Source organism: Arachis stenosperma, chromosome 1 (genome assembly GCF_014773155.1).
Source record: "Arachis stenosperma cultivar V10309 chromosome 1, arast.V10309.gnm1.PFL2, whole genome shotgun sequence".
In the NCBI taxonomy this organism is placed as follows: domain Eukaryota; kingdom Viridiplantae; phylum Streptophyta; class Magnoliopsida; order Fabales; family Fabaceae; genus Arachis; species Arachis stenosperma.
The window spans coordinates 11,315,072-11,325,407 of record NC_080377.1 but is presented as its reverse complement, the minus strand read 5'-3'; the positions used below and the strand labels follow the sequence as shown (position 1 = coordinate 11,325,407).

The following is a 10,336-nucleotide window of genomic DNA, read 5'->3' as shown; positions in this document are numbered from 1 at the left end:
CAAAAAATTGTTATTGGCTCTTTTTTTTAAGTATAAAAATAAAAATAAAAATATATTCTAACATTATAATTTTTGAAATTTTTTAAATTGTAAAAAGTACATAAATTAAAGAATTTGATTTCTATATCTCAAATTTTTTATTTTTTTAATATAAATTAGATGGTTTAATTTTTACTTTTCTAATTAAATTGTTTTATATTTAAAAATAATATCCCAACTGTCCACATTTTAAACAAATAATATTATTACTCTAATATCAGAAATAAAAAATTCTATTTGAATTAACATTTTATGTAGGAGTTTCTATTAGTAACTAATAAAAATAAATATTAAAATTTATTTTGTATATTTTCCAACATAAATAATTAAAGTATCCCAATTTAAAAATTTGAAGTGTTTTAAGTATTTACACTCCTTGCACTATTGAATAAGAGGTAAGATTCTGAGGTAAGAAATTATTAAATAAATTCTTTTGAAAAAAAAGTTTAAAACATAAAAACTTTTATTAATAGCAGCTTATAAATAAGTTATTTTGTATTTAAATTTTTAGTTATAAAAGTACTTATTTTAAAGTTGTAACGTTTGGATAAATAACTCAAAAAATAAAATTTTTTACAGAAGAGAATGAATATTAAAATAGCGATGATAACAAATATTTTCAAATATTGAATGTTGATTTTATATAACCTAATCACTAATAATGTGTATGATATGGTAGGTGAAAATAAAAAATAAATATAAAATGTGTGTCAATATATATTTTGTTGTTTGTTTTTTATTTTTTTACTCCTATTAGAACTCTCTTTTCTTTTATTGAGATCAAGAACTTGTTGTAATTAACCATGAAAATAATAGCAAACTATAAAATTACAAATGGAAAAAAATAAAATTAAAACTGAAATTTCATACCACAGTTAAATATAAATTTAATAATAAAAAATAGATTGATAAAATGATAAAAAAAATACTTAGAAGGAATATATGTAGTAGGTTGTTTAAATGCAATATTATCCGAAAATAATAGTGGAAGATCAATACTTCTAGCAGACCTTGCGTAAAAATAGCGGTGAACGGTCAGTATTTTTCACATAAAAAAGAAAGTAATTATGTATTTCTACTATTTTTTTAAAAAGCTACAAATTAACTTTTTAAAAAAAATTTAAAATTTTTTTTAAAATGATACCAAATACACAGATAATGATTTTTCATAATCCAAAAGTAAAAAAAAAAAAAATAAGTTCTGCTCCTTCCCAATTCTTGTGCAAGATTATTGGTATAGCCTCCTCCCCCAACCTCATCCCCTGCCACACAACACAACAACAACAACAACAATAATAATAATAATAATAATAATAATAATAATAATTATCCACAAAACTGAAAACTGAGCTAACTAAACGAAACTGCTAAACAGAAAGGAAGATGATAGAGTAACAGAAAAATTCAACTGTTTCTACCTTGAAGCTTACCTATGCCAATGGCTTCTCAACTATTCTCACTAACCCTAACACCAAACACTCTTCTTTCATCTTCTTCTTCTTCTTCTTATCTTCTTCAGACACACTCCTCCCTCTTTCCGAATAGTAATGGACCTCCATTCACAAGGCACCTCCTTATCCACTATCGCAGAACTTCTTCACTTTCTTTTCTTCCATTCGTTGGGAACGAAGACACTGATCTCCGAGTCTCTACTCAGCAACAAGAAGAAGAAGAAGAAGAAGAAGAGGAGGAGGATGAACCAACACCTGAGGACCTTCAATACGTTAACCAAATCAAAAGCGTACGTTTCTCTAATTTCTCTTTTCAATTATTTTTTCGGAAAGTTTTTTTTTTTTTCTAATTCAATTGTTGATTGCATTTGCAGGTTTTGGAGCTTCTTAGGAAAAACCGGGACATGCTCTTCGGCGAGGTACTTCATCTTTTTTTTTTTTTTGGTTTTTTTACAATTTTGGTTTTTTAATCAGTTGTGTGTTGATGAATATATGTCAAGAACTGTTTATTATTTGGGTTGGTAAGATACTGAAGTTGTTACGATCATGCCATTCCAATCAAATTAGAAGCTTAGAACTTTTTATTGTTAATTAGAGAAGGAAATATGGAAAATGGAAAGGGAAGGACACTTTTTATTTTTGTGCATCAGAATGACTAAACATATATGATTTATGATAAGTTACTATGACATCGTTTGATTCATATAGCTGATCCACCAGGTGAAACAAAGCTTAGATGCTTGTTTTTATTGTTAGTTAGAATGGCCTAAAGAGTCTGAACTGAGATTTTAAAAAAATATTGTTTGAGCTTATAGTTTTCACTGTTGCCACTGTGTCTCTCAACCGATTCTTGCATTTACCGCATTGCTATCTAGTAATTATTTCTTCACCCCGATTTCCAGGTGAAGCTAACCATAATGATTGAGGATCCCAGAGAAGTCGAGAGAAGGAGATTACTCGGCATAGAAGATCCCGATGCACCAACAAGAGATGATCTAGTTGCTGCCTTGGAAGAAGTAAGTTCGTTCATTACAATAATAATGATAATCAAAACGTGTGTCGTTAGCATAAGAGCATAGATGTTTTTACAAATATCAACAGCTTTTGGTAATAATGATTATAAAATTCAACTACAATCATATTCTGGCTAGTGGCTGCGATCATCTCATTTCCCTTAAATGTGTGTAACCTGTGCTGCTTTCTCAGGATCTGTTCCTCTCTTGTTCTTGCATTGTTATGCTGTGGTTTCTTTATAACTCTCACTATTTTGCATATTTGGTCAATGTTGTTGATCTTTTCAAAATTCCTGGACCAATTTCCAGTGACTAGATTTAATAGTTTGGTAGAAGTAAAGAACATAAGTTGTTGTGGCAGTGTACAATATCCTTCAATTTGGTGCTCCTGATTGGAGTATACCCTTCAATTTGGTAGATGTTTGCCATTTATTTGGTGTAAAGTGCATGGCCTTTCTAATGAGGGGTTTCACAAACAGATATAATGAAGGATTCAGAACCTGTGTTATATTGTTTTCCATATTCCATTTTGTGGAGGATTCCTTATTCTCCTCTTCCTCCCAGTAATTTTTTCGCTTCAAGTTAATAAGATTTATTCGTTTATAAAAACATCAAGAAAAGAATGTTGTTAGCCTCTTCCGATAGCTTCTAATTATATGCTTTTGAAACCAGAAAGTTAAGGGAATGAGAGCATAATCAGCAATTCATTGTCTGAAAAGCTATACATCTTGTGCACCTCTATTATGCTTCCTCGGCTTTTAATTCCAGTATAAACTTGATTGCTGCTTATTGGAAAACTAGTCTAATTTTACATTTACTAGGTGAATGAAGGAAAAGTTCCAAAGGATAGAGTTGCTCTGAAAATGCTTGCTGAGGAATTGGCTGCATGGCCTAATTTGGAGGTATGATTCAATTTGAGCATGTGACAACATCTGCTTCAACATGCAATATATCTTGATCATTCTTCTAAGGTTGTCGATAGTTTTGTGCTTTATGGAGGTGTTATCATTTATTTTCTCAATGGCCTCTGAAATGCATCATACCAGTAAAATCGCCTTCTAAATAAGGCACTCGCACTTGAGTAGCTTCTTGTATTTTTGCCTTAAACATGCATCTTTATGGCGTCAAGAAAGTTCTACTAGAATAATCTTTTCTTCATTGACTGTTTTTCGTTTTTAATAATATTATTTACACAAATAGCTATGAACAATTCATGTCTTAAATGCTCTGAATTAAACTTTGTGCATGTTGAACCAAACTAATCTGTTAGACCAAAGTTTTGATCAAATTATAATTCAATTAGTAAAATTATGATAATATCTATGCCATTAGATTATCTTGATGCATGATTCACCAAGTTTGTCTTGATGCTTCACATTGTCCTTGTTTGTTACCTTTTCGTTCAATTCCTGCTGTTTCTTTTTCTTCTTCATCTTCTAACTATGGAATGTGGACAGACTGAAGCACCAAAGAAAAAGCCTAGCAAATCGCTCTATGCAAAAGCAACTGACACAGGAATAGATCCAAAAGTGGCTGCAAAGAAGTTGAACGTTGATTGGGATTCAGCAGCTGAAATTGACGACGTGGATGATGATGACGACACAGAAGTACCGCCAGCAGTGGTCAGTTCCTAACCTGCCTCGGAGATAATTTTTAATGCTTTTGTTTCCTGCTTATTTTGTTTGGTTAGCCGCCATGACTGTTCCTATTTGAATTTGAAAAACTATGATGTTGTAATGTATGATCCAAGTTACAGTCTTTCGGAAAATTAAATTGAACTAATAATCTAACTTGATGTTCATAATGATAATAGAATTGGGCTTCCATTTCATTTTAGTCATAGAATTCATGATATTCAGAACTATGTACAAAAGTTTGTTGAAGAATAGTATGGAGTTCTCACAATTATCATTTAAATTCATTTTTTTTTAATTTAATTTGTGTGCTTTGTTGGAAAAATCTTGCATGGCTTATCTCGAGGATTAATGTTATATAGACTCATGTTTATGGTGAATCCTATACATGGCAGCATATCAGCTACTCAAAACATAAGTTATAACTTCTTATATTTGTATCATCATAGATTGATACATTGCCACGTGTAGGATAGGATTCAGCATATTTTGAAGTCTACAATAACATTTTTTATCTATATGAAGTCCTGATAAAGGAAGAGAGTTGTATTAGGCTGTCAACTTTGTGACATCTGATCTTTTTTTCTACCATCTTTTATTTTACTTTTGTTTGGTGATTCATTGAAGGTTTTCCACTGAGGAAGTTCTTTGGCCTGCAGGGCTATGGAGCACTATATTTGGTCACGGCTTTCCCTGTAATTATCGGTATCTCGGTAGTTTTGATTTTGTTTTACAATTCCCTCCAGTAGGAACTGTTCCGGTACCGGTATCAGTACTGGCCCAAGAGACCTGAACCCAGCCTCGGGTCCAAAATCCCCACTCCTGAACAGGAACTTACATTCAAATTCCTTGTACAATGTTACACCACATGTTATAACGAGGTAATATAAGATATATTGCAAAATTTTCACTTTACATCATCTAATTAAACATTGTAGTGTTTATTTATCTTGGTGAAAGTAGTGTTACTAAATCTAATGTTTTTGAGGAAAGCTGCCTGTGAAAGAAGAAACAATGTTTGTTGCATCATAGTTTATTCTAGGAGTTGATTCCCTTAGGGAAAGTTAATAAGAATTAAAACTTAGTTAAATAAATTTTCACGTAAGTGAATGTATATCTATAAAATTCATGCATTTAGATGACCTTTTAAATAGTGGATTTGAAAATTAATTATTTTTAATGATGTAATAATACGAATATCTTATAACCTATAAGAATGGCATGACAAGCTCTCAAATCGACTTCTTCTTGTTGAAGAGAGTCGACCAAAAATTTTGCATTAGTTGTAAAATTATTCTGGAAGAGAGTTTAACAACACAATATAGGATGCTCCTCATGGATTTTTGCGTTGAACAAAAATTGAGGAAAAGACATCATACGTAGAACCGAAGGACGAGGTGGTGGCAGATGAAAGATGAAGAACAAAGAAGCTTTTTAAGACGGATAGGAGAAAAGACAAATTGAGAAAGGGATGGAAGCGCGGAGGATATGTGGAGAGAGATGGCAGAAGTTATTAGAAGAACAACAAAAGAAAGTTTTGGTAAATCTAGAGGGATAAGCCCAAGAGACAAGAAATCGTGGTGGTGAAATACGAGTGTACTAGAAAAGATAAAGGCAAAAATAGAGTGCTTTAAAGAGTGGTCTTTGTACCACAATGCAGATAATTGGAAAAATATAAGGCGGCTAAAAAAGAAACAAAAGTGGTTGTAAGCCTGTAACTAAAGCAAGAACAAGAGCATATGAGGGTTTCTACAAGTTTTTAGACACGAAGGAATGAGAAAAAAAGTATATATAGAATCACAAAGAGCCGTGAAAGAAGAACGAGAGACTTTGATCAAGTTAAATGTATAAAGGATAAAGACGTAGAGATTTTAGTTCAAGATGAGAATATCAATGAAAGATGGAAGTGCTACTTTTACGAGTTAATGACAAAAGACTCTTCTGAGCTTTGGTCGATTATGCACGAGGAAAGAATATCAAAACTTCAACTACTATTGAAGGATTCGAGACTTTGAGGTAAAAAAGACTCTAAAACAGATGAAAAATGACAGACAGTAGGACCCAATAATATTTCGCTTGAAGTTTGGAAAGGCCTTGGAGAAGGGCATCAATTAGTTAACCAAGTTTTTTAATTCAATTTTAAGGTCAAAGAAGATGCCAGATGAATGGAGAAAGAGCACCTTGATAATTATCTACAAGAATAAAGAGGATATACAGAGTTACGAAAACTATAGAGGAATCAAGCTCATGAGTCATACCATGAAGTTATGGAAAAATGTGATAGAACGGAGGTTAAGACAAGAGATACAAGTAACAGAGAATCAATTTGATTTTATACCAGGCAAATCCACCACTGAAGCTACATACATGTTAAGAAGAATGATGGAGAGATATCATAGTAATAAAAGGGATTTATATATGGTGTTTATTGATTTGGAAAAAGCGTACGATAGGGTGTCAAGGGAAGTCTTATGGAAGGTTTTGGAAAGGAAGAGAGTAAGAATCGCATATATTCGTACAATTAAAGACATGTATGATTGGGTTACAACTAGTGTGAAAACTCAAGGTGGTGTGACAAAGGAATTTCTGGATTACAACAGAGATCATCCTTACGTCCATACCTTTTCACATTAGTCTTGGAAGTACTCACAGAGCATATCCAAGAGCTTGTGTCATGGTGCATGCTTTTTGCTGATGATATTGTTTTTATGAGAGAGTCAAGGAAAGACCTAAATAAGAAGTTGAATTTATGGAGAGAAGTTCTAGATGTATATGTTCTGCGCATAAGCCGTAGCAAGACGGAATATATGGAATGTAAGTTTGGCTGCCGAAGGAAAAACTCTAATACAAAGGTGAAGATTGAAGAAAATATTCTATGAAAAGTTAAAAGTTTTAAGTATCTTAGGTGCATCATACAGGATAATAGAGAGATTGAATATGATATAAATCATAGGATCCAAGCAGGTTGGTCAAAATAACGGAGTACGTCTAGTTTTATATGTAACAAAAAAGTGCATTTAAAACTTAAAGGTAAATTCTATCGCACTGCTATCAGACCGGCTATGCTTTATAGTAAGAGTGTTGGACTACCAAAGGTGAGCACGAACATAAGTTAAGTATGGCAAAGATGAAGATATTGAGATGGATGAGTGGTCATACGTGATTAGATAGAATAAAGAATGGAGATATAAGAGATAGAGTTGGAGTAGCACCTATTGTGGAAAAGATGGTAGAATTTACATTTTAGGTGATTTGGATATGTGAAAAGAAGATTGACAGAGCACCCAGTCAGGAGGGTGAATGAGATAGAAGATGGACAAGAGATAAAAGGCAGAAGAAGTCTTAGGAATATCATACATGAGGTGGTCAAACGAGATCTATATGTAAACAGTAGCTCTGTAAACATGATACATGATAGAACTCAATGACATCGTTTGATCCATGTAGTCGACCTCATCTAGTGGGACAAGGCTTTGTTGTTGTTGTTAATGATATAATAATATACATTGAATATCCATGTAAAATTATTTCATAAATTCATAAATAAAGCATAAGTACTTCTATGTTCTATGACAACTTGTTTGACATTTTATAGGACACATATGGCATTGTTAGTGCTAGCACGTTTGAAATTTGGCACGTGATATAGGTTAATGTTGAAACTTGTTTCATAATGTCGTGCATACAATCATTATACGAAAAAACATATGGTATTAAGGGGTAATTGGCCAACATGTCATCATTATCATCATCATCATCATTTCAGAATCAATTAATTTATATTAGAGATAGAAGATGGTCAGCACGATCAAGATGTGGATGGACATATAAATAAACCAAGAAATATGAACACAAATTGCAAAGAAAGCTGAAGGTGATGTCCCTATGACAATAATGGACAGCCCCAAAATCCTAGTCAAGAAGAGCTCACAAAAAGAAAAGCATACTGTGGTTGATCCAATGACACTTGAAGATTCTTCTTTCAATCATGGATTCTTTGAGACTTCTCATACAATTTTTAGCACAACTATGGCATTTCTACCACTACGACCTCTGAAACCGAAATTCTTGAGTCATAGTCTTCCAAATTCGGCTAACTCATCGCCAGGATTAACCTCGGCTATGTTCAAGAAGAATACAAAAGTTGCGATTTGGGAATCACGACATCAAGCTAGTAACTTGACACTCAAGGATCATCATCTGCAACAAGAGATCAACTTAAGAAGAAGCAAATCATGGGGTGAACGATGGGATTATGAGCTCTCGGATGAACTCGATCTTTGGTTGCTCAAATCGTCTATTGCCAAACATGCTAACAGGTCTCCTCTTAACGAGATTCAATCCATTAGTGCTGGTATAATCGTTTCTAACGAGTCTTGTGGTAGTTTCTCCAAAGAAAAACCTCTTGATAGAAATCTTTCCGGTGGCGACGGTTCGTTGGAACCTGAAGAGGGATTCAAATGCAATGCTCTTTGCTTGCACTTGCTGAGTTTTGGAAAATCAAAGCAACTTAAGGAAAGAAAGAAAGGGCAAGAAATGGAAGGTGCATTAGTATCTAGAAGAGTCTCTTTGGAGAAGTTTGAATGTGGTTCTTGGGCTTCTTCAACTCTATTTCAAGAGATTGAAGGAAGGGATTCTAAGAGTACTAGTACCTACTTTGACCTACCAATGGAATTGATCAAATGGAATGCCAATGATGTAGATGCACCAATTTCATCAGCTTTTGTCTTTGAGAAGGACCATGATAGGGTTCTCAATAATGGATCCTCTAGAACAAGCCTTGACTCTCAAGAATCCTACATTAGTCCTCGGTTAAGAAAAGCCAGAGAGGATTTTAATGCTTTCTTAGAAGCACAAAATGTATGATGATCTTTTCTTTTGCATAATAATGTGAAGTTAAGGACTTAATTAAGGTTACTACTATCTTTATTCATTAATAATGATTTTTTCTTAAATGTATTTTGACACAAATTAAATCGAAATACAATTCTAGAAAGGTGATTCTAAAATATTACAAGCTAATTATCTTTGTTTTATTTGTTTTGGGAAATAATAGTTCCTTTTAATTTATTTCTGAAACATTTTTAAGTATGGTAAATTCTATGGTGCCTATAACTTGGTGCCTAACTTTTGCCTAATTTACTTTTTATGGCAATTTTTAAATATTTAATAATTATTTATTTTATATTTTTAAAATTAAATATTGATTTTTAACCCTTTTTAATAAGTTATGCAAATACTTTTAGGCACCATAACAATCACCTCAAAGTATTCATCTTCATGCAAGACAACCACTTATTATCAATCATTGTACTATTTTCTTTGAAGAATTCCAAAAATATTCAAAGCTTTTATAGAAAAAAGTACAAAATTATAAATTTTTAAAATCTTTGTTATGCATGTATTAGAACAAAAGGTTTAAAACATTCTTCTAATAATAACATTATTATATGTTTTTTAGAACATATATTAACTAAATTTGTATTTAAATAATATACATAAATCAATATATTTTACACGTATCCATAAACAGCGATAAAAGGTCTATGTGACTATATATTTTTGCAAATATATAACCAAAAAATTATTTTAAGTAACATATAATCTATTTTCCTTTTTATTTTTTTAAATAAATATCTGGGTATTAAGTATTAACTACATATTGGTCAAAAACTGATGGTTCCTTTCTTTTCACCGTTTCTTTTGAATAATTCTTTCCACTACCACCAGGGAAAATTTTTGTTCCTCACTGTATCACTGTGGACTCATTAATTCATTATTACAGTTCCCTGTATATCAACGTCAACATGTTTTATGAGGTTAATTTTTTTGGATATTGGATAAAAATGAGTGTAATCCTTTAATATTGGAAATTATGGTGTTTTACAAAATTATGGGGGCTATAGAATTCGAGAGTGCGAATTGTCAGATTAATGTTTTTTTAATTTATAAAGACAATACACAGACTGCGTATTGTATTATTTTAATATTAAATTACAATACGCAGACTGCGTATTGTATTATTTTAATATTAAATTACAATACACAGTCTGCGTATTGTAAATACACAATCTGCGTATTGTCAATACAATACGTGTTCTGCGTATTGTGCTTACACAGAGCAGCGCCCCCATAACACTGTAAAACTCTATTTTTTACAACATTAACGTAAAACTCTCTCCACTCTTCCATATTAAAA

General features: G+C 32.0%; 2 protein-coding genes across 3 annotated transcripts; both read left to right on the top strand.

Moving 5' to 3' along the window:
* The first annotated feature begins 1,356 nt into the window (after positions 1-1,356).
* On the top strand, positions 1,357-5,063 carry LOC130935639 (ycf3-interacting protein 1, chloroplastic). 2 transcript variants are annotated; one of them, XM_057865491.1, is made up of 6 exons: positions 1,357-1,780; positions 1,865-1,909; positions 2,393-2,506; positions 3,325-3,405; positions 3,961-4,125; positions 4,765-5,054. In XM_057865491.1, exons 1-6 carry the CDS (start codon positions 1,472-1,474, stop codon positions 4,774-4,776), a joined length of 726 nt encoding a protein of 241 aa, XP_057721474.1. In that variant the 5' UTR covers positions 1,357-1,471; the 3' UTR covers positions 4,777-5,054. The 2 variants fall into 2 exon arrangements, with proteins under 2 accessions (XP_057721474.1, XP_057721468.1); XM_057865485.1 differs by having other exon boundaries at positions 1,358-1,780; positions 4,797-5,063.
* Positions 5,064-7,769: 2,706 nt separating this feature from the next.
* On the top strand, positions 7,770-9,003 carry LOC130975237 (uncharacterized). The gene has a single exon (XM_057900058.1). It carries the CDS (start codon positions 8,023-8,025, stop codon positions 9,001-9,003), a length of 981 nt encoding a protein of 326 aa, XP_057756041.1. The 5' UTR covers positions 7,770-8,022.
* Positions 9,004-10,336: the final 1,333 nt, after the last annotated feature.

Excerpts from the sequence above, each read along its gene's own strand:
- LOC130935639 (XM_057865485.1), top strand. The coding sequence starts at position 1,472 with ATGCCAATGGCTTCTCAACTATTCTCACTAACCCTAACACCAAACACT. Across the intron at positions 1,781-1,864 it reads ACGTTAACCAAATCAAAAGC|GTTTTGGAGCTTCTTAGGAA; the intron begins GTACGTTTCTCT and ends TTGCATTTGCAG. Across the intron at positions 3,406-3,960 it reads CTGCATGGCCTAATTTGGAG|ACTGAAGCACCAAAGAAAAA; the intron begins GTATGATTCAAT and ends GAATGTGGACAG.
- LOC130975237 (XM_057900058.1), top strand. The coding sequence starts at position 8,023 with ATGACAATAATGGACAGCCCCAAAATCCTAGTCAAGAAGAGCTCACAA.